General features: G+C 36.1%; 4 protein-coding genes and 1 long non-coding RNA gene across 11 annotated transcripts; 2 read left to right on the top strand and 3 right to left on the bottom strand.

Annotated features, from left to right (window-relative positions):
* Positions 1-1,447: 1,447 nt before the first annotated feature.
* On the bottom strand, positions 1,448-12,105 carry LOC115770052 (neurocalcin homolog). 3 transcript variants are annotated; one of them, XM_030715138.1, is made up of 5 exons: positions 12,026-12,105; positions 3,371-3,470; positions 2,598-2,716; positions 1,821-2,009; positions 1,448-1,695 (listed from the first exon to the last, which is right to left on the bottom strand). In XM_030715138.1, exons 2-5 carry the CDS (start codon positions 3,438-3,440, stop codon positions 1,501-1,503), a joined length of 573 nt encoding a protein of 190 aa, XP_030570998.1. In that variant the 5' UTR covers positions 3,441-3,470; positions 12,026-12,105; the 3' UTR covers positions 1,448-1,500. The 3 variants fall into 3 exon arrangements, with proteins under 3 accessions (XP_030570998.1, XP_030570996.1, XP_030570997.1); XM_030715136.1 differs by lacking the exon at positions 12,026-12,105 and adding an exon at positions 9,249-9,328; XM_030715137.1 differs by lacking the exon at positions 12,026-12,105 and adding an exon at positions 3,658-3,766.
* LOC115770053 (neuronal calcium sensor 2) lies at positions 4,628-12,105 on the bottom strand. 4 transcript variants are annotated; one of them, XM_030715140.1, is made up of 5 exons: positions 12,026-12,105; positions 6,758-6,886; positions 6,543-6,686; positions 5,522-5,650; positions 4,628-4,842 (listed from the first exon to the last, which is right to left on the bottom strand). In XM_030715140.1, the coding sequence occupies exons 2-5, from the start codon at positions 6,866-6,868 to the stop codon at positions 4,666-4,668; spliced, it is 561 nt and encodes a 186-aa protein (XP_030571000.1). In that variant the 5' UTR covers positions 6,869-6,886; positions 12,026-12,105; the 3' UTR covers positions 4,628-4,665. The 4 variants fall into 4 exon arrangements, with proteins under 4 accessions (XP_030571000.1, XP_030570999.1, XP_030571001.1 ...); XM_030715139.1 differs by lacking the exon at positions 12,026-12,105 and adding an exon at positions 9,249-9,325; XM_030715141.1 differs by lacking the exons at positions 6,543-6,686; positions 6,758-6,886; positions 12,026-12,105 and adding an exon at positions 5,820-5,937.
* A 2,536-nt stretch (positions 12,106-14,641) lies between these two features.
* Positions 14,642-18,424, top strand: LOC115770051 (4-aminobutyrate aminotransferase, mitochondrial). Its single transcript, XM_030715135.1, has 5 exons — positions 14,642-14,790; positions 14,870-14,988; positions 16,006-16,177; positions 17,133-17,295; positions 17,409-18,424. Exons 1-5 carry the CDS (start codon positions 14,721-14,723, stop codon positions 18,373-18,375), a joined length of 1,491 nt encoding a protein of 496 aa, XP_030570995.1. The 5' UTR covers positions 14,642-14,720; the 3' UTR covers positions 18,376-18,424.
* Positions 18,425-19,958: 1,534 nt separating this feature from the next.
* On the bottom strand, positions 19,959-22,050 carry LOC115770149 (mitochondrial import receptor subunit TOM20 homolog). Its single transcript, XM_030715302.1, has 3 exons — positions 21,742-22,050; positions 21,588-21,663; positions 19,959-20,329 (listed from the first exon to the last, which is right to left on the bottom strand). Exons 1-3 carry the CDS (start codon positions 21,869-21,871, stop codon positions 20,026-20,028), a joined length of 510 nt encoding a protein of 169 aa, XP_030571162.1. The 5' UTR covers positions 21,872-22,050; the 3' UTR covers positions 19,959-20,025.
* Positions 22,051-22,180: 130 nt separating this feature from the next.
* LOC115770150 lies at positions 22,181-23,387 on the top strand. Of its 2 annotated transcripts, none has more exons than XR_004018816.1 (4): positions 22,181-22,347; positions 22,429-22,729; positions 22,819-23,008; positions 23,069-23,387. It is a non-coding gene; the product is annotated as an uncharacterized LOC115770150 (long non-coding RNA). The 2 variants fall into 2 exon arrangements; XR_004018815.1 differs by having other exon boundaries at positions 22,819-23,018.
* The last annotated feature ends 4,322 nt before the right edge of the window (positions 23,388-27,709 follow it).

Below are 27,709 nucleotides of genomic sequence, written 5' to 3'. Positions count from 1 at the left end.
GTTTCTCGAGAAGCTAGTTATGTTGCATTTAAGAATCACAGCACGTCAAAATGAAAGCAATTTAAAGCTAGGCAGTTCTATAGAATATTGCTTTTTCGGAATTCCAACAAGCAGCGATTGACGTCTGCATGTCAACTTAGTAGATTTACATATTAATGCTTACCTTATCCGAGATTTTTGAAATAAGCCTTTCAGAAGATGTTGTTGGCGTTGTATGTTGTTGTATGTTTTCGCTGGCTACTATACTTGTTTGGGACACTCCAGTGGTTTTTTTGCCCCGTCAAGCTAGAAACCCCATTCTCAGACCTGTTTGACTACATTGGGGTACTCTGGTCCCAGCTTTTTAGGTGCGTTTACTTGTTGTTTTATGCTCTGCATGAAACCTGTCGAGTGGTCTGAAAGTGGACTAAACCTTGGGCACACGTGATTTAAGCATACAAGGTACTCCCGAAGATACGCACTGGGGTCACTGGTCTATCATAAGGATCGCCGAATTCTCCTACTGCTGGGTTCGCTCTGGAAATCGGCTGCCACCGGTACAATCTTGGATCGATGCTGTACCGAGAACTGTGTCTGGAGACCATTGAAGAGGTCAGCCTGCACAATAGCATATATATCGCCCGGCTCTTAAGACTATACTTGTATTTTATTAGGTGGTAGCTATATATATATTTGAGACCAGAGCTCGTTCGGCGTTTGCTCCTCGTGGGACTCTTCGGTGCACTCGCCGTGGCACGGTTAGGTGTAAGTGCTTAGACACTTGTGTTTTGAGTTGCAATCCGTGTTCAACAGCGATCATCGAAACGATTTGTCCCTCCACTGTTCATGCCTGAAACGATGCTTTTTAAACGTATGCAATTAGCGCTGCATTAACGGCCCTCGTTGGCTCCCGGCTATAATTCTTCCAGTAAGAGAACCGCTCCTTGGCTGAAAGCTCGTCATCGCAGGTTACCTTAATCCTACGCAGCTACCAGCCCGCAACCAAGGACTGAGGTGGTGGCCTACCCTGTTCTTCCAGTTCTGCCAAGAAGCAGTCTTGTTGCGGAAGATCTACTTTTTGTTGTTATCAGCAATAAGGACACCAACAAGAACCATTTTATCCATGGAACTAGTCCGTACGGCGACGACCCTGGCGCAAACAAACTTTAATTGGAGGATATACTCGGCGCGTCGTAGTCCTTCATGCGCCAGATTTTTGCTTTCGCGTGTAACAGGGCAGCCAGGTTGCGTGCTAGTTGCAGCCATTCCAGTCTTAGAAACTGGTTGACCAACCAGTTTTCTATTATGTACACCTTCCGCTATGAGACCCTGTTCCGTTGGCATGCCGAGTACCGTCTGAAATTCTCTTCCCACTCAAAACAAAACCGGTACATTTTAGACTGGGAAATGTTAAGATTTGATTTATGTTTTATATTTGCTTAAAATACATTATTTATGCAAAACAATATTTAATGAATTCACGTTTGAATGTTTATTGCTTGTGTTCAATTCAATTTTAAGCTAATGTGCTTGCGGATCACACTGTAAAAGCCGCACTATTGAAGGATCACTTTTTGCCCCTTCTATAAATTCATCCAGGCTTAATTTACCGTCTTTGTTTCTATCCATTTGACGAAAAATTTTATCCGTCCTTTTCTCGGGTGTGCTTTCATCTTCGGGCATTTTCATGACCGATCCAACCATTTTATATATTGCCTAAACAAAATTGAAGTATAACGTATAACTTATTTATATTTAGCAATAATCTTAACGAAACAGAAACAATTTTAATGCCGTTTTAAAATAAAAGAATTGAAGAATTTAATACTTATATTATTTACCGTAACAATTTCAAGCATTTCCTGCCGCGATATGTATCCATTTCCATCTAAGTCGTACATTGAAAATGCCCATTTCAGTTTTTGCTCCAGTTTTCCACGGGATGTTACACTTAATGCGCATAAAAATTCCCTAAAGTCAATAGTTCCATCGCCATTTGAGTCGAATGTTCTAAAAACATGCTCTGCAAACTAAATATAATTTTTGTTAAATATGTTCTTACACTTTGCGGAGGATATCAATTGTAATCGAATTAAAGGTGGGACATCCGCCTAATGTACACAAATAATATCATGTGCGTCTGTCTGTGCCTATGTCAAAACTAAACACCACATGTCTAGCAGTCGGGTGCATCAGGCTACAGATCTGATTTAAAAGATTGGTGCGTTTGAAACTTTGTGCATTTAAATTATCAGCCTCCAATGTTTGAAACATTTTGACAGTTTATCGGACACAAGTTTTGATCTATCACGTTTATACCTTAATCGGACTACCATGTGACTATACCCTATACTATAGGGCGTTACAATATTCCCACCAATAACGCTCAAATATCCATCTTAATGTGAGTTATCCTGATTAAACTTGGCATAGTTCCGCCTTTTTCTGAAGCCCTTAATAGAACTAACTCTTCATTCCTGTTTCGTCAATAAAAAAGCTTGTCGGATTCATAAGTAATTGGTAGCACTACCCATCTCCTATATGTACATCACATTTTGAAACAAAAGATTTAAGTGTATGCGCTGTGTAAATTATTAATGGAATAAAAGGCACTTTACCTTACTTGCATCGCCATATGGAAAAAAGTTTCCATATATCTTTTTAAATTCTTCTACCGACAAATGACCACTAGGGCAATCTTTCAAAAAACCTTTATACCATTCTTGAATTTCAGCATCTGAAAAATATAAAAGAAACAGTATATTATTAATTTTAAGAATTGTAAATTGCCTTTTTTGTTAGTATGGAATGCTAATAAAGTGGTAATAGTGTTCTAATTGGAAGGATCCCAACGTCGAATTGCCATTACATGCTAGAATGCTTTTGAGCTTCCTTCTTCCATAGACAAAAACACAGGTACACCACTTTTTGAGCAGCTAATGTTGCGGTAGTGCATCAATGGGCACAAATGAATACCAAAGCCTTCTTTCCCAAAACGAAGGTGCACTAGGTACGACCTCTAGAGCCTTAAAGGCAGAGAAATGAATTAAGCATTTTGGAAAGCGTCGTGATTACATTGTTACCCCTGATATTTGGATTTCGGATGAGACCCCAAAATAGCAAAGCAAAATGAAATTATGCTTAAAAATAATGAGAAATCAAGATGTTGCGGACATATACCAACAGGAGGACAGCAAAGCCAGTAAATTGACATGGAAGTACAGTCGTCTTAGAAAAAGATTTCAATTTGTTAATGAAAGAAAACTCAGACTTTTAACTTCATCGATAGGAAATAAAATCTTTAGCGGGTAACTGGATTACCTGGACATATGTAATGTCTCAATGACCTTTTAATATGGTTTTTGAAATTAATAGAAATTGATCAACTTACCTGTGAATTCTGTATTTTGTTTTAGATCTTCCAAAACTTCAGGCTTGAGTTTACTATTTTGCTTTCCCATTTTTTGAAGCTGATTTCATTATAGTGGTTTCTTGAAATATAAAAGTAAGTAATATTTTTAATGCCTTATATAAAATCAATAAATGTAATTCATTAAAATAGCACAGGTATGAGAAAATTCATATAGAATATTCCAATCACAACAAAAGACTAACTAGCATATCAAATTAACACCGGACCCTATCCATCTGACAAGAAGCTTATCTCGAGTTTCTTACCGATCTTGACTTTAGCACAACGATCAGGACTCCGCGTTACATGCGTTAATAAAGTTATTATACCAATATTTTATGTATTGAATTGTTAGTCCCTACCTGGGAATATTAAATAAATAAATGATTCTTTAAAATGTCAAATACTAAATATGTCACTATTCTTTACAGTAAACACAATGGATTAAGCAAGACCCCTTTAGAACCGAATATACACTTGCCCTTACGGATTTTGGGTAATAAACAAAATGTTATCGTGCTCCGCCTATACAAAAGATATTTATCGCAGCTCCTTATTACGATATTTGCCTTCAACTAAACAAAACTTGAGCTCACTGCCTATTGTACTTCCTCAGAAAACTTGGTTGCTGCCAGCCCAAGAGCAAGGCTCACAACAACAACATACACTTCAGTGTATTTTGAGTGTTCGCCTTGCGAAAACAATGCTGGTCAAGAATCCAAAGCACGCGCAGCAGACTAAGTATGTTCAAATATTCTTGTTCACTTTACTTTAATAGTCTTCGGCTTATGCCTGAGAAACTTTTCATCAAAACCAAGATATATCGCTAAAAATTGAAAGAAAAGAAGGTTAAACACCCCTCCACGTTTACGAAAAATTTTAAAAATAACATTATTAATGTACAACTGCTCTCGTAAATATTTAAGTCGTGCTCAAGCCGTAAATAATATAATATATCAAAATACCCAAGGTATACAATGAGAACGCAAAAAGGACCTTATTGGACTGGGACCTTAGTTGTTAACAACTTTTTCAGTTCTCATAAGTAATCGCACTATACTCGACTTATAGATAGATATCGCAGATTTTTACAGTGCTGGAACTGAATCAACATATTCGTTCCAGACGTGGCTTAAAATGTAAAGTAGTCATTGAAACAAGTAACCTGATATTCAATATTTTTATATAATTTTAGTATAAGAAATATAAATTAAATATTTATACATTTCATTACTGATTTCATCAAATACACACATATTATGGGATATAATTATTTAAGGGGCCAGCATTTTAGACAACTCTTCATCCTGCAAACATCCTTTCAAAAATTCATCTTGAGTTAATTGACCATCGTTATTTTCATCCATTTTAGCAAATATATTTTTTGCACGCTCCTCTGCAGAATCAGCGGGACGATTTGATGAGCATGCTCCTAGCATGTCATAGATTGCCTGAAAAAATTTTACATCAAAATCAAAACAATTGATGACGATTAAAACAATGCAAGTATAGTTTTGTGTGAACAGTTTTATAAGATGCTTAGCCAAGCCTAAAAATGTCTCAAATATGCTCCTGGCCGCCGATGCAATACAACATAGAAGGACCTAGGACTACTATTGAATCCTGCACGGATATGGGCATCAGCTGCAGTAAGTAGTAAGTCAGCAGTCCTAAGCGTTATTTCTGGATTCCGGACGGTATCAAACGAGGCAGCCACAGTATTGGTGGGCATGCGGCTAGTAGCATCATTGGGAACTTATCAGGAAAGATAAACCGCGGAGAGCGAAGGGACGTGGCCCCACAAACTAATTCCCAATCTAGAGCTATGGACTCAACTATGGAAAGGAGGAATAAACTTTTACCTAAAATAGTCAACCCATCCCGACGAAGTAATCTTTTGTGGGGGTGAGTTTAGTACGCACGCAGTGATTTCTGCTTCGGCCTCTTACATACTTATAAACAGACGCATTATTATGTCATTTTTACCCATTTTTAAAGGGATCAGGTTATACGAACAGACACACTCTACTAAAATATCTCTCAATCTAGTGCACTATTTTCAACCCCATTCGTTTCAAATGTTTTAAAGAAAACCATATTTCAGTATTTTTTGTAATGTTCGTAATGTACCTGAACAATTTTTGTCATTTCTTGAATGTCAATAACGCCATTTCCATCGACATCATACATTCTAAATGCCCATTTTAATTTTTCTTCTGGTGTGCCGCTAGAAGTAACATCTATTGCGAGTAAAAATTCCTGCCAAAGAAAAAGAGAAAAAAAACGGTATTGATGTAAAATTGTTTAAGAGCGTGCAGTGCAAAAGTCAAAACTAGGCAATATGCAAATTAATTATTTATCGTTTTTTCTCGCTTTATTTTAGTTCTTTAATCAAAATAAATAAATTCTTCGCACTTAAGTTAATTACTAATGAACTCTTTGACATTTTCGACCATTTTGTGCTGTAATTTGGGACATAGCGGGTTTTTCCGATAATATCATTGTCAATGTTTTTTTTTAGAAGAGAACTTTTATTATTTCTTTCTTTAGCTAAGCTGAACTGTATTAAATTAAAAAATGTTGATAAATTTTACAAAGTTACATTGATTTTTCGACCAAAAAATAAAAATAGCAACTAAACGAAGGTCTTTCCATAGATGTAAGGAATAAATAGATACTAAAAGACATATTAAGAGATATTATATTATAATATATTATAAATATCTCGGTGCTGACACGGATCTAGAATACATTTACCTACTAAAACATCTGCCCAAAATGCTCTGTAAATTTCAACTGTGTTTGCGTTTAAGCAAAAAGGTCTTTCGACTGCATTCACAAATACTTGTATACTGGAAAAACATGGTTGTATTGCTTAAGCGCAAATTACAGTACTTTCGTGTAACAGGTAACACACCTCAGGGACAAAAAAGGTGCATTTGTCGTATTTTATAAGCTAATTAAGCTCTTAACAAAAATGCATATAAATGTATCCCTTTCTTGTTAATTGATGTCATATAATTGTAATTGTACAAAAAATAAAAGTAATATTTTTAAGAAAATTGTAAAAATACAAAAAAAACATTAGAGAAAAACGAATACTTATAAAACAATTATTTTACAAAGCAAATGCTATTATTCAAGTAATTACCTTAAAGTCAATATAGCCATTTTTATCCATATCGAATGTACGAAAAACATGGTCACAGAACTCTTCCGCATTTCCAGATGGGAAAAACATTTTATACATGTCAACGAATTTAGCAGGAGTCAAACGGCCGTTGGGACAGTCTTGCTACACGAAAGGTAACAATGCATATTTGTATAAGTTAAATCGTTCAATATGAAAGGCTGTGCGAGACTCACCTTAAATCCTTTGTACCATTCTTTTATAGTGGCTTCATCATAACGGGTGTGGGTTTTCAAAAACTCCATATCTTCTTTTGTTAGGCGATCTTTACTACTTAAGCACCCCATTGAATATGTAGATTTTCACTTTTAACAATTTGATATAAATTTGTTTTTAATTTGTCAATATGATTCAACTCGTTAACTATTACGCGTTTTTCTCAGTATTTTATAGTATGTGGTTAAACGTTCAATCAATATTAATATATGTTAATAATATTGCATTGTGTTTACGATATGTATTCAATTTTTATATGGTATTTACATTGCATTTCTACTTCGAGTGCTTTAGAAAACTTTTTATTAAACTATTACCCAGTAAGTTGTTAACGCTAAGTGAACCGAAGGACTAAAACAGATTGACTTATGCGCATGCGCAAAAATTATCTGTATACAGCCTGATTATTGAGTTACCAATTTTTATTTTCTGTACACAGTAATAACTTGCTGTTCCCGTAAATAGGGTTGCCACCCTAAAGTTTTAATTCAACATGTTTTTATTGCCCAATACTTTTCTATTGTTAATATTATTATTTATCTCGTTTTCTTGCAATATACATGCTTAAATAATTTGAAAATGGCATAATAATTGAACTAGATTAATTGTAGGTCAAAAAGTTTCGATTCTTCGAAAATATGTATATAGTAAAGCCGAATTTTGAAATGAAAACTAAAGAAAACAAACAAGATTGCCCTGGGCAGGAGTGCCTGTCCAGAAGTTGCTGAAGCTTTTTTTAACAAAAACAGGCCGGGGAAAAAAATCGATGATTCGAAACTAACTTAATAAGGAAGGACCATAGAATTATCTATTATACCATTTTTACCATTCTCCAATAGGGTCAGGATATAATTAAAAAAAAAAGAACATTTATTGCATCAACTGAAGATAAATACGCGACTTTCGACTTTTTACCTAAAGGTATCCCAATAATTAATTATACAGTGTATATTATTAGAGAAGCTACATGTCAAATTTGGCGAGTCTTACTCCGAACACCTAAGACATATGCTCAAAAAAACGAGAATTCGATATTCATTCTTATAGATTGCTTGGAAACGGGGCATGTTATCGATAATTTGAAAGCGTAATGCGCGGGCAGTAGGAGAACCTACACAATAAACCGAGGGAAGAATAATTATTTTTTACTTAAAATATCAAGTAGGATTCGTACTATACTTGTCTTAAATCAAGTATTCAATTGTAGAAATAGGTCGAAAGCTCTAGACTTGAAATAAAAACAAAATTTATTTTATGATTCAAGTAGTCAAGCTAAATGTGAATCCTCGATTGGGAAGAGAGCGAATGCAATTTTTGAATAGGCTAATAATAAGAAATACTGCTTTCATTGAATTGCGTTAGCAACGAATCGCAAAAAAGTTGTGTTCTGCAATCAAATTCGTTTCTGCTCAAATCAAGACATCGTTTGAAGAAGATTAAAATTGAGAAATCTGGAACTGAAGATAGATAGGGGATAGATAAATAACTAGCTTAGGCTATAGTATGCACTAATTACAATTCGAGGCGCGAAAATATAATATTTCCATCAAGGAAGATGACAGTGCGAAAGCGTTGAGCGAAGCGAGTTAGATCGATTGAGCAGAAAAAGTAAAATATTCAATTGTAACTATGGATCAAGATCTAGTCGGTAGTGCGCGACTAGGAGATTCCTTGAACGTTTTAGTTTCCTTCTACACATACAGTCAGGAAATTAGAATTACAATCACACACACTGCTGCTTCTTCCCTTAGCCTCACACTGCAAGAAAAACTTGCTCTGTGTTGGGGCATAAAAATGGCATATTGCGAAATCGAAAAACATGTCTTTTAATTTACGGAAAATTAGGTGAGGTATCCAGATCTGTGTACACTATATATGAGCACATATATACCAAATTTTATGTCTCTGCGATTTGAGTTCGAGTAAAAATGGGAATTCTACGTTTAAGTCGGTAGCTTTAGGACCGAAAGGCTGCTGTGATTTCAACATTATAAATGATCCCTTATCAAACTGAGCAGATATATATTTATAAATATCGTGAAGACTTCCGAAGATTAAAAAAATACAATCAAGTATTAGAAAAAAATTAAGAGTAGGGATTGCAGACTCAACGATAAATAAATTCAACCTATCCTTAGCTCTCACAGTCTGTGAGATCAATAAGTTTTTACGTATGGAACAGCAAAGCTTCTCTTCGAGCTCAAAATTTTATAATACTCATTTTAGATTCATGAAATTTTCTATAAAACATTTCTTTTCTAATAAATAAGCAGTCGATAATGACGACAGTTGATAATTTGTGGTAGCATCCATTTGTTTTTCCATAATAAGAGTCATATTTAAATTTATCCTTAGAAATAAATCAATCTTTTTAGTTTGATTTACAACTGTGGTATTCTACGTCGCTAAATCATGTAAATATTTTGATATTATGCCAACAAAGTTACTTACAGGTCTGTTCCGGCTTATACATTATTATTAGCAATTTGGTAAACGGAATATATCAGGGAATGATTCATACCAGCGTTCCATCTAGCCACATTTCTTTACTAAAAATGGTTTAGGAATAAAAAAAAAGAGTTAATAAAATCAACAGAAAAGCCTGATATTTTTAATTTTCACAAACAAATCGATGTTTTTATGAGCTCAAATTTGGATTCTTAGTCCCTGAACCCCAATTCCACCAAGGAGGAATGGATTTACCGAAATGTGTGAAACACCAGTCAAATGGACTTGAACGAAGATCTTTGAAAATGTAAGTCAACCTAACAATTCGAGCAAAATCAAATGAACATGGAAATACTATACTATATAGCTCCTTCACGAGTAACCGATCGGAAATTGAAACTTAAAAAAGAGAACACATCTGCAATATTTCTGCATAGTATGGTATTTTTATGATATTTAATTGGCATCCAGAGGATAACTGATCCACCGATAAGTGTTAAAGTACAGTAAATCATTTTTCGGCTGATTCTTCCCATAGAGCTATATGATATAGTAGCCCGATGTTGATTAGATTCGGTTTATACATGTGGAGCATGGTAGAGCTCGTAAAAGTCAAGTTTGGATTAGATATCTTGAAACACAAAAACCTTTTCCCACAAAAACTTATTTTAGCACATCTTTCCTGTGGCTATATAACATAGTAGTCCGACTCGGTCAGTTAAGTCATATCTACCTTTAAAAATGGGAGTCGAGTTGACAGACGGACATACTAAATACAGTCTTCGGTCGGAGATGTTTTCTTGAGAAGCTATTAACAATGCAAATGCCACAAGAAATCTGTTGAGTATAGCATAGAGGTTTAGGGCTTAACGTTCTATAGCTGCTGCTGGCATCGGAAACATCGAATTAGCTAATGGCATCTTGTATCTTACGGAGTCAACAAAGCATCAGTTGCTAACGAGTTGTTAGAAAGCTTTTGGGAAGCCGAAGCTATTATTTTTACACATATATTTAGTTACATACATATTAAAAAGCGGTTTATCCTAACTTATACAAAATGGGTAAAAATGTTTTCTGTAAATAAATAAATGATGCATAAGGACGACCAGAGAAGAGCTAGAGACCCCGATTTTGAGCAAAAGTTTTCGTAGATCATAAGTTATGATAAGTTGAGTTACGTTTTTTGAGCATATATCGCAGTTTATAAAAGTTTCAACATTAAATTTGACATTCATATTCTGATTTATAGCACTCAAATCAAGAAAATTATATTTATGGGATGTCTACAAGCACTCCCTCCAAATAATAAAAAAAAAACCATAGGTAAAGCTTTGCTTTTTGGAAAACACACATAAAGTATGATAAAAGTCTATGTATTTCATAAAAATCGGACAATAATGACACAAGGTTCTCAGGAAAACTCATTCATAGTATATCGGACGCTCTAAAGTAGACTACTAACTTTTTTAGTCAAGCTGTGACTAATAGTTTATAGTCGCAAAAAGTGCAATGTATTGACGGAGACATCTCCAACCGAACCCAAGCAATATAGCTCACGAATCTTTGAAATGGTATGGTAAATCTTTCCTACGCAGGTCTGTTTTTACCACCTCCAATATTATTTGAGTCGGCCATGCAAAATAAGTTTTATAACCATCTCCGGCCATACCCGACATATACCCTTGGTGTGCAATAGTAGCCGGATCGATAAAACCCTTTCCATCTGTGTGTCCGTCCGTCTGTAGGAAACTATGGAACCCAGAGCCTTTGGTGTACCTGACGAAAGACAAAAGCAAGCTAAGCACATTCTCTGTGAATGTCCAACCATTCCTTGGGATAGAAGGTGGTCCCTATGCCCAGGCATAGTTTGTCTCACCAGCTCCCCTTTATATGGAAGGTTGAGCGACTCTTGAAGACTCATCTTGGAGTAGACCCACTCTATCGCTCCTTTGAGACTTTCTCTACTTATTATTGCGAATTCTCCGAAGGTATTGGGTAAATGTATACATCCAATTGCATGCGTTCGCTGTTCGTCGCAGACTCAATACTGTTCAAGAATATATAACTATGTACATACATGCAAGTATTACAGGCTCACACCTTACAGGATATATGAGAGCGCGTTTCTTAAAAGGTAGCAGAAAGGAAACTATACATTTGAACAATATAACATATAGTCAGCGCATCTTGTTATCTTGTTGCCCGCACGATAAATCAAAGTGATATACATAATTACATTTAGTTAACCAATTTTCGTTGAACAGAAAAATGATGATATAAAGCATTTTTTAGAATAGCGTACATTAATCAATATTTCAAGCCGTACGTTTTGTTGACATTATTTAGTTGAGTAGAATTATTTGTAAAATAAGTACAGCGTTTAATTGAGCATAACTAGGTCAAAATTCCCTGATCCATTTGTTATATTTAACATGTCGGCACTTATGGGAATATAATTACAATTGAGAATAGAAAGCTCGAACACGGGCAGGTGATTAAAGGTGAAACATAATAACAAGCTAGTTATGCCGAAACAAGCTCAATTAGGGATATTTATTTGAGTATGGCAATATGTATGTATATGACTTATAAATAAACACTGCGAATATTGGGACACGGAAATAAGCATATCTGCATGCAGTATACATATACATATACTTATGTGCACACATATACACACGCACGCACATTTAATGTACAAATAAACAAATGTATGTTTGAACACACACTTATTCGCCATGTACGGCAATAAAATATAGCACATCAAGTATAATTCCTACCTGTAACATTTAACACTATAACTAAATTTGTGATACACTCTTAAATTAAACAGATTAACATATAATTTACTTAATGGCAAAACAATAGCTTGAGCAAAACACAATCAATACAATAATTTGTAGGGTGGCTTTTAGGGATGTTGGATAAGTATCGATGTATCGATATATCGATATTCAAAAGAAAAGTACCGATACTTAAATAATATAGTTGACAACATTAATTATTGTATTAAAATATTTTTTATGTATTTAAAAATAATTTATAAATATGAAACCGAGTACTAAAAAAAATTATACATATGCATTAAAATTTAATTTGACAACAATTTTGAATATTTGTTTTTTCTATAGCCAATATTTTTAATATATTTTAATCTTTTATTGGCATTATATGCTAGAATAGTAATTGCCATTTAATTAATTATATATTTATTGAATACATTTATTTTTTAAACTTTAATATTGCTTTTAAAAATGTAATAATTAATTAGGAACCATCTGAAGGTCGCAAGAGTTATTTATGTTTGGTAAGCATTATTTAACAAATATGTTCTTTATATTAAAACTTAACTTTAGAAGGAGCTGAGATAAGTGATATATTTGTCAGACGTAATTTATGTTTAAAGCTTCGAAGAAATAAAAATGCGATTGACTGAGAATCGTGACATCGGATCGATTGATCGAAAACATAATCGAGACACAAACTAAGGCATCGCATTTGATATCGCACTCAAACATGCTCCACAGAGTTTCTCTAGGCTTTAAAGTCAACCATTTCGCGACCGGCACAGGATCAGAGATCTAGGCGCCTTCGTTCCAGACGACTTCGCGTGTAGGTTTGACAATTACCCAAGACAGGTGGTTGGAACGCCCAAATGGGTGAGAGGTAGACATGATCTCGCAAGCAGTTGGCTTTGCAGGTCGAGTGTGGTGCCGAACTTGACCTGGGTTCCTAGTGTAAACCCACTCCTAGCCAACTTGGAACTAGTCCATTTTGCCCAGTGATTTTCTAGCTGAACTGCCGGCCGTATCCGATCCTCATCCCGTCGTGCTACAGGTCTTCTCGACATTAAGGACGACATTCGATCATAAGGGTTTCCCCGACCTCCAGAGCGGACTCATTTCCTTCTAAAGATCTTCGTTGAACAGGGGTATAAGCTTATTAAAGAAGACTGCATGTCAGACCTTGTCAAAAGCGTGACAGTACTTTGTGTAAGGTGAAGGTGTAACCTTGTGGATCTATCAACTGTCTGCACAGACGGATCAGTCGCAGTAGCAGAAAGCTAAGCACCGAGGAGCTAATCAACGTGGTAATCAGTGCCTGGTACTGTCAATAGTATCGATGGGGGAGCATCCCCCAGACAACTTTGGCGTGTCGCCGTCTATTCGGTAAATCCTAGCCGTTGGTGCCTGGGGTCACACTCGCTCCCGAGCCCAACGCTCCCTATGGGTAACGTTGGAGTCACAACCACGGACATCCTTGCCAAATAAGGAAGGACCAATGCAATGTAAACTAGACTTCCACACCTAAGGACCAGAAAAGGTATTTGAAACCCCGTCATGTAAATTGTATCCCGTTGTCGAACACGATCTTTGAATAACCGTTAGATTTCACACTATTTCAGTTGCTTGACAGCACAAAACATACTTGGCCAGTAGTACCTATGAGCCTATCTAGAGCGACGTCTTCCTCAAATCTTGATGTCTGTAACACTAACTAACCGTTGACAACTGGGGACGCAGGGTCTTGTGTCTCAAGGGTCTGTACTGTTCTCTTCGGCGTACTCGATACACTTTGCAGGCTCTTCAGCAGCCCGCCAATGTTGAGGTTGCCTCCACGTCCATTTCTTGCTCTTCTTCAGGAGCGCCGTTAACGGCTGTACCTGTTTTACAAAGTTTACGCCTTTTCGAAGAAATTATAGTAGCTGAGAGTCACAAGGGACTTATAATAAGCTGACAGATTAAATAAAGCTAGAGTTTATCCACAGATATTTTAAGAACCTCCCTATAAGAAATTAGATAAGTGAAAACTTTAAGCAGAGCGAATAGTAGTATTCATTTTTTGTCGTAATGTAAGCGCAATATATTAAGATGAACAATTTTCTGTTTAACCATTCATTTTCGATAAATATGGGGTCCCATTCAACCAAAAATTCAACATTAAGAGAAAATAACATATCTTTATAATTATGCCTGAATGTGAATATTATATTTCAAATAAGGAAACAAACTTAAAAAGAGCTGGGAAAATTAAAAATAATCGCCCTGTCAGCTTTTCAAACCTTTAAATGGTTGGGAATTACAAACGTCAAGCAACGCGACATTCCAGAGCCCATTTCCAATGTATTTTTCCCATTTCCAAAGAAATTGTTGATAAACAATATCAATTATATTAGAAATATAAGTAAATGTTCTTATTTATTTTTCTTTTCATAAATTTCAGGTATTTGTGTAGGCGTGTACGATTTGTCTTGATAAACGACACCCCATTTTTCATGGACAAAATGTATTTGACGCAGAACCATGATTATCTACAAATTAAAATTTGGGTAGCCAATTGTTATGCAACATACATTTATATGTACATACAACTACTTGAGCTCCACCAGTTAACTTACGTATCTCACTTCCATTTTGAACGTCGTCCATCCGCAAGACCCCTTCGAGACCTCAGTATTGAATATTAAGGTAAAAAATGAGCAGTTTTTTGGTTAACGTCTTGCCAAAGGCTCACACGTATGCGAGAAGTAAATGCAGTATTTATGGTAAGGCTCATTTTTTTAAATCTAAATTTAAATGTATGTGTATGCATGAAAAAACTGTAAGTGGCTAATTTTATTTTAGGAGTTAATTGTATGAAAGCTTATTCTACAAATTGGGAGCCCAAGGAACCAATTGTGCGTACAAAGACAATACCTGGACCAAAATCAGCTGAGCTTAAGAGTCAATTGAGTGCAGTTCAGGTAAGAGCATAAACTCCCAATCTTTTGGAAAAAACCTGATTAAAAAATGAGCTTAAATATTATATTGACACGAGTCGGTAAAGCTTATGGGAACATTTAAATTGGAGCTTAAATAAGCTGTGTAGGTTTATACTCGATAAGTAAAGCAAATCAAAGTGGGACTCAAATTAGCAATTAAGACTCAAATTAACGGAAGCTTACATTAAATTTAACATAGGTCAACAATAAACAACTAAATTGGGTGCGGGTCTCTATAATATATTGTCATTGTGCTGACCAGGCGCCATTTGGCAACCGACGCCATGGCCGCAATCATCGCGGAGACGTTATATGAGACCGAAACGAGACGCAAGCATTATGCTGAACGGGGTTGCGACATAGAGTAGGGATAACTAACTAACTAGTATAAGTCATATATTTGGCAAATTGGTTTTTATTACCTGGCAAGTCCAACCGTCAGCCATAAATCAAGTATATTCATTAACTAACTAGATACGCGCCAAGAGTCGGGCGATAACTTGCATGCACATATGTTTTAATTGACATTTTATTATTTATGCATGTAGATATGTATTCAATTTAACTACGTGTGTACATAATTTATTGGGGTACTTTATTGTCAGTCCGATTGAAACCCAAAGTCTGATTGAAATGCCGTTTAGAGAATCTGATCGCCAGGTCAGGCTCAAATGTTTCAACTTAAATTGATATAAATGGAAAATAAATTTGCTAACGCATCAGATGGCGAAATGATAGTAATAATAGCCACTCGGTATTCTCGGAAATAAAATCAAAGGTCCTGCCGATCTGTTGCTATCCATTCCAGACTTTGCTTTACGTACGCCGATACACGGCTCATTTCTTTAATACAATAAAAACGTTAGACTCTGCGTCAAGGAAACTTGGCTACGAGGAGATCGAACGTAAAACGGACGCACCTAGACAGGACCTTGGCTTAGGGATTTAACGAATTCAATTGACACAATTTAAATATAAAGCTTAATCAATATTTTACAGAGTACGGGCACTGTACAATTCTTTGCCGATTATGAAAAGTCGACTGGAAACTATATTTTTGATGTTGATGGTAATGCTTTACTAGATGTTTACACCCAAATTTCATCAGTACCTCTTGGCTATAACCATCCGAGGCTCCTCAACATTTTCAAGGATGAAAACAATTTGAAAAGTAAGTTGACTTATTCATTCATTTAAAGTTGAATACTATTTATTTATTATAAGCATATACAAGTTAACAAGTAACCCTCGCATGAGCTAACGATTGCCCTCACACATCAGATTCTTCAGTTTAAGTAATTTGGTCGCAATGGTCAATCGTTTGTCGGTTTGCTGGCTATAACTCTGTAGCTTATGCCTCTGCTTATATCGACACTCGATTTACAGTTCACATTGCTCAGTTATTTGCCGTATAAGAATACTAATTCATTGCTGAGCCATAAGGCCAGTAACTTTACCAAGTGAAGTTGAGTACAGACAACTTGGACATTGGGATGAGCAAGGACGCCCACCGACACCCGTAACTAGATTTGTTGTAGAACAAAACTACATAATTTGCGCCCAACCATAATAGGAATCTACACCCTACTGGAACTATTGATTTGTTAATATAGCCCCCAGCAAAAAAAACATAGGTGGTTTGTTATGTGTAGGCTCACACATGCGCCCTGATTGTGTTACGCCGCCACACATTGCATGTGAAGAGCTCGTTTAGTATGCGCTGATGATTCGGTCAGGTCCATTTAGATAAGTTCAAATCGAATACGACAATGATGACGGGTGGAACATACAGCTAGAAAATAGTTGCCCGACACAAGACCAAACGAGAACAGACATGGACACAAACCAGATGCAAGCTTTAATAGCTGGCACTGTAAGCCATATTTTCACCCAACAAGAAACAAGTTTAATAGAAGAAACTAGTAGAGGTAGAAACCCACAAAAGAATTTCTATGAGCCTAAACATCAGATATGCAATACCATAAGATATAATCAAATCAGTCCCCCAAACCAACGGCACTCAAGAATATGTATCTTGGAGGTAATTCGCCTGAGTATAATAAACTTAGCTTATGTGCTTCATACTCAAAAAAAAAAAAAAAACAATGAATTGTGTTATATTTCAGCTCTGATCAATAGACCAGCACTTGGTGTGTTTCCTGGAAAGGAATGGCCGGAGAAACTGAACTCGATCTTACTGAATATAGCTCCTAAGGGATTGAACAAAATCACGACAATGATGTGTGGATCATGCTCAAACGAAAATGCTTTCAAGAGCATTTTCCTATGGTATGTAAAGTTTTAAACCCATTTTGAGAAACATTTTACCATAGATAAACCCAAGTTTAATTATTTATTTCATTTTTCATGCGTTTAATGGAAGTATTGTTTTTTTTTTTCAGGTACCAAACTAAAATTCGAGGAGAAAAAGGATTCACTGCAGAGGAGATGAACTCATGTATGATTAATATGCCACCTGGCGCCCCGAACCTCAGTATTCTTTCCTTCAAAGGAGCTTTTCATGGTCGAACACTAGGAGCCTTATCTACCACACACTCAAAATATATACATAAAATTGATGTTCCTTCTTTTGACTGGCCTATTGCATCATTTCCGCAATACAAGTATCCATTGGAGGACAACGTTGCGGAAAATAAAAAAGAAGATGAGAAGTGCTTAAGTGAAGTACAAAGTCTTATAGAGGAGTACAAAAAGAAAGATAAGCCTGTTGCTGGTGTTATTGTGGAGCCCATACAAAGTGAGGGCGGTGACAACGAAGCTTCGCCTGAATTTTTCAGAGCTCTGCAGAAGATTTGTAAGACTAACGGCGTTGCACTTTTGATTGATGAGGTACAAACTGGAGGAGGAAGCACTGGCAAGTTTTGGTGCCATGAACATTTCAACCTCGAGTATCCACCTGATGTGGTTACGTTTAGTAAAAAACTGCAACTTGGAGGATATTTCCATAATGATGACTTCGCACCAAAAGAACCTTACAGAATTTTCAACACATGGATGGGTGATCCAGGAAAAGTAATTCTTTTGGAAGAAATATTGAAAGTTATTAAGGACGAGAAATTAATGGCAAATGTTGAAGCTGCTGGCAAAGTTTTAAAACAGGGTCTATTAAACTTAGAAAGCGAATTTCCCCAACTATTGAACTCTACCCGAGGACGTGGAACATTCTTGGCTGTCAACTGCTCTAACTCCAAAGTAAGGGACTCGATAGTCAGCACATTAAGGCTGAATGGTATTCAAACAGGTGGCTGTGGAGAAGTTTCCATTCGATTCCGCCCAGCTTTAATCTTTAAAGAAGCCCATGCAAATATTGTTTTGGATCGATTTAGAAATGTTTTACGCTCGCTGTAAGCTTATATATTATAAACAAGTGTGCTCTGAAAAATAAATATTTTATATAATCTATCTCGTCAATTCACCCAACGGTTACTTTGATTATAATCCTTAATTCCTAAGCATAAGTTAAGATAATTGTTTAACAGGGACGAATCGCTGACATATACTATCGAGACCACAGACAAGCCGATTTACTGCTTCAGAAATCAAATTATAATTGAAGAATTCCCCCACTTGCCGGCAGAAGATGCCAACTCGGCACTAAGACCGTTCAACGGCCAGTGCATGACTGCGCGGCTTCATAATTATTTAAACGAACATTATAGGAACGAATAGACCATTCCAGAACGAGATCGGATCAGACAGAGATTTCCTATACCAGTTTAGCAATGCTTCCATTGTTTTCATTGTTGTATTTATCACACATCTATGTTTTCGGTTAATGCGCTAGAACTAAGTAGACTGGGAGAACTTACCCCATCTGTTTAAATCACTGGTCTTGACGTAGGCCTCTCATGGCCCATAGTAAGCCTAATGTGCATTCTTTAGCGTGTGCCCTAGGCATGTAGTCAAGTGGCGGGCAACATGCAGCAATGTTATTTAGTCAGACTGAAGCTCCAACGTAGGTGAAGCTCTGGCTCGTTGTCCTTTAGTGAGGTCATTCCGCAATACAATATCACAGTCCTAGTATATGAGTCATGAGCCGTGCCGGCGGGATGTTACGTATAACTCTACCAGCCTAAAGTGAAACAAGTGACCTTGTTGACGATTGTCACTACCCCACATTTAGCTAGTTGGCGGCTGCGATAGAACACGTGTTTGAAATTTCTCCTTGTACTTCTACCAGCAGGGTGCTAAGCTGCATTATTGCTATACTTAGCTCCCAAGGTGAGTTGGAGTTTGCAATTCTGTTTAATCACATACTATTTGCGTGGCAGGTGTGCCCAGTGGCCTTCTCCGTTGCTGAGTTGGGTGCTATCTTAGCTAAGGTTGAGGAATTTCAAAATCCTCCTTATTTCGTTTTTATTGATAAGCGTAAACGTTTCGCTTTTCCATTAAGTTACGTTGAAAGGTCGCCCTTCACACAGTTATCTAAAGGGCACCAGGTATCTGAATGAGTTTCGGTACATAAAAGCCAGCCTCGTAGACGTTATAACGTATATGTTAATATGTTCAAATATAAATTCGAACATACTGACATCAATTATAAAAAGTATCTATAGGCTTTTAGCTCTATCCGGTAGAATCACAAGAATCATCAATGCTCTGTCGCATTTAGAGGCGAATTTCACCTTCGCGAAGCTCTCATCGACAGAGTTAGAGAAATATAAATAGATCCAGAAGGACTACCTTTTAATAAATTAGTTAATTTGGTTATGCTTCGCACCGGGTGATAGCTAAGAATCCCGATCTTTTTGGGGACGGAGAATCCTTTCTCAATGCATTACACATTTTGTGTGAGAGACTCAGTATTGTCTGGAAAATCAGAATAAATTTAATTATTATAACAATAAATGAATATTATTTGATTATATGAATACGTTACGTTTCGAATTCAATATTTATACAATACACTTGTATCGAACTTTATTAAATTATAATATTAAGCCTTTAACGATTTTTGTTCAAATATATATGCCAGGCTCATCTGTTTATTTTCAAATATTATTCTAAATCATCAATGGCTCCATTTCCGGAAGTTTCTAAAATATTTGAAGAGGTCTCATTTTGGCTCGAGCGTGGTCCCGAAACCAATCCATCGCTGGATTCTGTGGCCCTATTACCGAATTCTTGCATTTTGATAATCAACATTGCAAACACTTGCGCCGGTAAAGAAGATTGCAGCACTTGCAGGAGGCGTGCGGGCTGGCCACATACAACGATTGCGTTTGCTAAATGCTCGACGCCACTTTCGAAATCGCCACGAGCTATCAAGGTTTCACCTAGCTGAATTTCTTGAAGGAAATATCTGAAATGAATCATAATACATTGTTCTCTTACAGTTTAATATGCATGGAATAAGGTTTTAATAGATTGCAAGCAAAAACCAAACATTATATACAAATATTACAAATTGAATTCATACGCTTGAAACTTTTTTAACTTATGCAGTCAGTATTGAAACTGAAGCTTTAAATCTAAATAAACTACCAGCATTTCTTGAACGACAACTCAGTGTCTAAGCAAGTTTAGACTTTATTTATTGGAAGGCTAAACTGCAGAGTCGGCATATTTGTACTAAAGAGCGCTATGTAAAGTTGTAGTCCGCTGATGAAAAGGATTTACTGAGCCTTTGCTGACTCTGGCGGACATATCTATACGAACATATCACATAGCCAAAAGGCTAAGCGATCCGATCCGCCTGAATGCGATAATATTGCTGCGTGCAAAAGAGACTCGCCAATGCTGTCATTGTAACTGAATTTAAGTATGAATGTCTACGTTAATGGCCATGACATCATGACTAAACTCACGCACATGCTAGGCCTCACACAAATGCTCTTACCATATGAGCAATATATTGAGCCAACATGGGACTAAATAGATGCGATGGAAACAATCTGCCGGATATATAGAAACATGTCGCACATTTGTTCATGTCTGCTGAGCTATTCAATATTCTTAATGATAAAAATCATGTTTTAATTGGGGTTTAATCAATCTACTATAGGAACAATCAATAGGCGGTATTAGCACACACCTGCTTTATGTTTGGCCAAAGGTGCATTTTACTTTCTTATTGTTAACGTGAGAGTTTTAGGCTAAGTTAAATAAACAAAACGTTAATCGCCTATTCGTATAGAATAGTCATCTTTGGATTACTAGCCCATCAATTAAGAAGGCTATTTCGTGATTGCGGGGTATTGCGAAGTGCTCACTGCAACGTTCTTGCTTGTTTTTTTTATATATATATTATCATACATAAACTCCAATTGGAAACCAATTAGCAAATGTGCCGGAACTGTGACGCCGTTAAATGAAAACGCTTGACCGTAAATTTAAAGCCAGCTAGAAACTCAATGGATTGCTGTGCACATTGTGCACGCATGTCTCACACCCGTAATAATTGACAATTATTTATGCAAAAACTAGCCTGCGAGCTCTTAGAACAACGTTGTACATACATATGTATGTATGTATTTGTGTATGTATGTATGTAACATGACGGCGCGCACGCACGTGCATCCTTCGTTATGTAATATAGAAATAGAGTATTTCACAATTACCTTTCTATAGCTTCGTGGTCATTCAAATTAGGCATTCCTTGCTTGGCAGATCCAACTTTACGGTTGCGCCGACGGCCTGTATATATTATAATTATACACATATATATATATATATAGATAACAAAATGCACATTGTCGGTCAAAATTTACTTACGATCGCGGACTTTCTTTTTGTAGTCCGGTTCGCTGCGGCGTTTGTTGTCAAAATAAATGCAATAACCAATAAACAATGTGCCAGCCAGACCCGCTGCAATTCCAATTGCAGTTTTGTTTATTTCGATCATATTTAGGCAGCAATTTTTTTACTCCATGAACCACACTAAAGCTGCCAAGCAATCGATAACTCTGTCGATAGTATCGATAGTCTTAAAATTCGTTGTGCTGCAGTTGTTAAAACATCGGTCACGCAAGTATAATCGAATCTTTCGATAGTAAAATTGGAAACCAAATGAAAACAACGGAAACAAAACAAAATTTTTAATGACAGCTCGAATGTGACGAATTTGCGTATAATTTGTTTGAATAAATTTTGTATGCGTTCTTTGAAATAATTACATGTCTAACTTGTCACTGTGTTTAGATTTAATGTTGTGCCGAATCTGTGAAAACAATTCTGACGTGACTTAATTCCATTTTGTTTCTCATCGGATATAACCGCCAGTTTTTGTTTACATGATTGAACTGATCAAAAAATTAAAAAGACATAGAAATCAATACAACTCTATTGGAACACCCACCTAAACAGGACTTCAAAGACTGCGTAATAGCACAATACTTGATTTGATATACCGCTAACAATTATCGCGTCAGCAATTACTATAGATTCCTTCCACTCATATAGGTCTCTCTCTGGGGTTTCACCTGTTCCTCCTTTGTGCTGATTTCCCTTGTCTCTATATTCGGACCAGGTGGATGGACCTGTCCACCTTTCATTTAAAAACAGGAACTGAGGAATGTACGGAGAGCAACCTATAGTTTGGCAAGATAGCCGCGGGCTGTGCAACAAAGACCGCAGTTACCGCTGGGTAATCGCTTTGTAGTTCCCAGGAGTCACAGATTCTAGCATCAGGTAGTCCACGATGGACTTCCTCTATGTATTAGATGTATTCCTAGCCCAGCTCCAAGAACTCAAGCTCGCCGAGGTGAGTTAGCTTGATATACATGGAAGACTAAAATTCTTGGCGCAGAGGTGTTCGACAGTCTCGCTTAACAGGATCATATCGCATTCCAGATCAAACTGAGGACTTGAGGTTGGATTTCAATCATCTCAGCCAGCATAACAGTCCGTATATTGCCTTGGTCATATCCTTGACAGCGGACTATACTCATTCCCGTCTTTCCAAAAACCATAGAAGACCTTACCCAAAGTTCCCGATAGTGTGGCGCGGATAGGAGAGGCAGAAACTAAAATAATTCCAAAAGTATTTCCCGGTAAAAGGATTGCGTCAAAGCTGAAACTTGACTAACTTTCGTCCTTTTAGTAATTCCCTATGATTCTGAGAGGAAACTAAAAATCATACCGAAAGTACTTCCCTCGGAAAATGGAGCTCAGAAATATATCCTTCAGAACGCTGAAAGGTTTGCAACAAAACTGAAACTTGGCTAACTTTGGTCCTTTTGATATTTCCACAATTTTCTTAAAGGAAAGAAATATTCATTCTAAAAGTATTTCCCTTAAAGGGGAGGAGGAGGAGCTTCAACATTATTTCTCCATGTTTTTGAGAATAATGGGAACTAAGATTCATTCAATCTTTTTAATTTGTCAAAGAAATAAAAATATAAGTATATAAGAAATTAAATATACTATGTGCACAAACATGTTCATACGTAATATAATACATATAATATAAACATGAATTCCTTTTTTAAATATTAAAATGACTTTTACTGAGGAAATACTAGTTTTTTGCAAGGATCCGCCAGACAGAAAACATAAACATAAGTACTTTCAACTTTGTATTGTAAGGATTTGTAGCTGTATTTTATTCGAATGCTAGTTCCCCTTAAAGTATGTAACAATATTTTTGCTACTTGTATTATAAGCCCGAACACGAACCTATATAAGACCAATATAAGACCGCTTATGAAACCAATATTCTTGAGTATAAGACGAGTTTTACATAAACTGGAGTTCCGCACCCTAGCTCGGTTCGATGTTGCAACATGCAAATGTTATGTTGAACTACAGAGCGTAAACAGCAAAATAACACACACACACATGTACATATGTTTCTAAGACTGCTCTCTTTGGTATGGTCTGTTAATAGCAGTTAAGTAGGTAAAAGGGATTGATACTGTTCGTTCAGGTTTGACCATCGAGTAAGAAACCCACAGTTACACACTCTGGCGCAGTTCATACGAGCGGTCGTACGTCGCGGACGCTTTGAAAGCAATTCAACGAGCTGTGCGTGCGTACATACATACATAAATATAATAACGCTTTGATTTCAATAATCACAACAGCGATGTGTTTTGCGTGGTTTCTGTGAAAATAATTAATATTTAAAAAGTATGAAAATATAGTTCAAAAATACATACATACAAATGTACATACATATCTATATATAATTTTATTACAAAGTGCATACAAATGTATGTGTGAATGCATGTGAATATGTTTGTATGCGTGTTGCACCAATATTTTGAAAGCGGCGATTTGGTGATCTAAATAAAATAGTCTATTTCTCACAATTCGTTAGGTGCATTAAAACTTTGATTCATCATTCATGCATATGCCATTTGTTTGTTTTAATTTCGTTTGTACGCACATACATACATACATACTTAATATATATATATGTATATGAATGATTGCATACACTGCGCTTGTGTGAGTGTGCAAGCTAGCTCTGTTATGCTAAGCTAAGCCGCCACATGGCTTGTTTTTAATTCTTAAAAATGTTAAATAATTCGGCAACCTATTACAAAATTAAAAGATTACAGCGCACAGTTGAAAATATAAGATTCGTTTGAGTGATAACTCATAAAAAAATACACATGTAATTTTATAAGCCGTCCTGTATGTCTGGCAACGCCAAGATCGTGAAGTGTGTGGTAAATAATCGATAACTACCGATCTACCATCGTTAAGTTCGTACGCGATAGAGTGTTAACATTATTCACCCACCATTCATATGCACACATACAGACACGCATATGTTTGCTTGTAAATATTTCGAACAAGTGAAAAACGAATTATTTTAAAATGTGAAAATCAAAGGCATCAATGTAAACAGTGAATCCAGTTAAATTCATAAAGTGTGTGCCATATCAGTTGATCAAAATTTCATATGTAATATGTGCGCAACGAATTAATTTATTTAAATTCTCAATCTCGAACATAGAATTCGACAACAAAAAAGTTGAGCTAAGCTAACATATGCAATGCATGGATACACCTTAATGCAGCTTAAAATGTTATCAAAATAAATGAATGGTGCTTACCTAACGAAATATAACAGCGGCAAAGAGAAATCGCCGGCACAAAACTCGTCCAACAGCAACATCTGTCCGTGCACTTGCCCAGCGACTGGGGCACAGCTAAAATCGTTCTTGTAACTTAAAGTGCGTATGTATGTAGCTACATACATATGTATGTATGTGTGTATAAATACATGACAACATTTACAACAAACTGTCATACCTGTGATCGGACTTTTTTCTACCATTTTCAGTTAGTGTGAGTTCGGTCTGTTATTTCTGTGCAAGCATTTTTTTTTTTTGGCGAGGAGAGAAACCAATATGTAAAGCCCTGAATAATTTAACATAATTTTTGTGAAGTGAGAATAACATAGCCTGAGCTACATATCTATATATTTTAGTACTCTCCTCGCAAAAATATCCCCCGAATCCAGCACAGCAATATCTGAGGACTTTCAAAATGTATTTGTCAAAAATAATTGCTACTAGATAGCTTCGAAAAAGTGAAAAGGGTTCTACAATTTTGCAATTAAACTCTGTAAAAGTGTTACCAAATGTCAAAAGCAATTAACTGGTTGATTGAGTTGTAAAAACAAAAATGTATATTTACAACATGAATAAAGATAAACTAACAAAGCTGTTCATAGCAAAGCAGCAAACCGATTTCTGAATCGAACCGGTTTAAAGCCCGGATTCCAACCTTATAATTACCATAAACTGAACCCCAAACCGGATTAGCTGCAACCGAACCTAAGCCCTTTATTTTAAAAGTATGGTTTAATCAAAAACTAGTTTTTTTGGATAATTTAAGTATATTATTAATAATAGTTATTCCTTGAACCTGGATAAGAAGGATATAATGGGTTTTGGGAAATGTGTGCAGAAAACAGAAGGAAGCTTATTCTCTATGGGAATAAATTCTGAATAGCATCAATAGACGAGTCGATCTAGTCCTCTATATACTTCTTTATCGCTCCTTGCGTGTTTCTCACGTGCGCAACAGCATATTCTAGAGAGATTCCCTGCTCCGATGACCAAATCAGAACCCATTGCACCCAAGATTCATCGAGGCACACATGCCAACAGGCTCGCTAGCGACCTACAAAAGGGACCGTGGCATCCACGTGGAGGATAAGAGAAAGAACATTTTCCCAAGTACTCGACACCTTAGCACCAGCTACCACGCCCACCCACCGACAGGCCGAAGCGCTCACCTCCCCCGACAGCTTAATTATATGAAATATGTAAACAATATGCGAAAGAAAGATGCGAATATGGCAAGGCGGATAATGAATATTGTCATGCAAATAAAAAGTTAATTGTAGTTCTTTATATGAAGGAAATATCGAATCTATCGGAATTATCTCTAGCTCTAGTACAAAAATGTACTGTCTCTCATGCGCAGCTCGTAAATATTTGACTAGGGCGAAAAAGTCTACTTTGATCGCTTCTTTCTTCTATACTTGCTCCTAATAGGGCATTTTGTGGCCTGAGAATGGTTGAAAGATGTCCGTTTCGATCCAGCCAAATCTGTCTATCTAGATGTCCCGTATGAGGCTATAGCACAAACTGCATGCTTTCTAAACAGATTGCAGATCGATTTTTGATTCCCTTGACCACTTTTCAGACTTTATAAAGTGCTATATAAACTTATTCTTGATCAGCATTAGCAGCCGAGTCTATAAAGCCATGTCCAACTGTCTGTTTCTATAACAAGTCGGCCAGTTGCAAAGCGATTATTATTATTGTCTATATCATAAATGTAAATTAAGTTCTTGTAAAAGAAGTTTTCAATATAATTTGACAAAACTTGACCATAAAAACATCGACCTGCATATGAGAAAATGTGAATATAGGGACTTCTACATCATGTAGTTATATTCTATTTATAGCGTCAAAATAAAATTGATATTTTGAATGAAAAACTTTTCGGCTTTTCTAGACATCTTGATCAAATTTAGAAATTACGATCTTCAGAGTTTTTTCCAACTTCTGCAAAGGCGATTCTTGTCTTATACGTAAAAACAATTGCATCTTTGTAAACATTCTTGATTGTTTTAACTTAAAAAAAGTTTATGAGAAACAAGTTTCTTATGGTTTATAAAGTTTGCTCAAGTTGCCATGAAAGCAAAAACTTAGTATTGGTATAATTATTCAGTTGGAATTCGATATAGTAATCCGATCTCGATACAAAGTTTTACTGTCTTTCTAAACAAAAAAAAAGGATATTTACACTGTGCACGTTGTATGATATTAATATTTGACAATGTGCAAAACCATCTGCCTATTTATTTTTATTTGTACTTTAGTCCATTCGGAGGGGGGAGAGGAAAAGCTGTTAATATTGACAGACATTTACTTTATCACAACTTGAAATTCTTCATAGAATTTGATTTAAATTTAAAACATATAGTCCTTACCAAAATCTGATTCATTTGCACTCTTTTAATAGTCAGGTTCAGGAGAAATCTACTAAGCATAAAATGTAAAGGTTTTTCTATGCCCCCCTGAAGCTATCGACAATACGTAGAAAGGGTATTATGGCTAGATGGAAATGTATGTAACAGACAGAAGGGGCATCTCGACTTCCATAAAACTTTTATATTCCCGCCGAGCATCAATAATACAATAGTACATCAATAGTACTTATACCTTCTTCTCCGGAAAAGTCTAATACAACTTGAAATTTGAACGTCGACCAA

Source organism: Drosophila novamexicana, unplaced genomic scaffold (assembly GCF_003285875.2).
Source record: "Drosophila novamexicana strain 15010-1031.04,08,12 unplaced genomic scaffold, DnovRS2.1 tig00004555-arrow-pilon, whole genome shotgun sequence".
Taxonomy (NCBI): domain Eukaryota; kingdom Metazoa; phylum Arthropoda; class Insecta; order Diptera; family Drosophilidae; genus Drosophila; species Drosophila novamexicana.
This window is presented reverse-complemented; position numbering and strand designations above follow the sequence as displayed.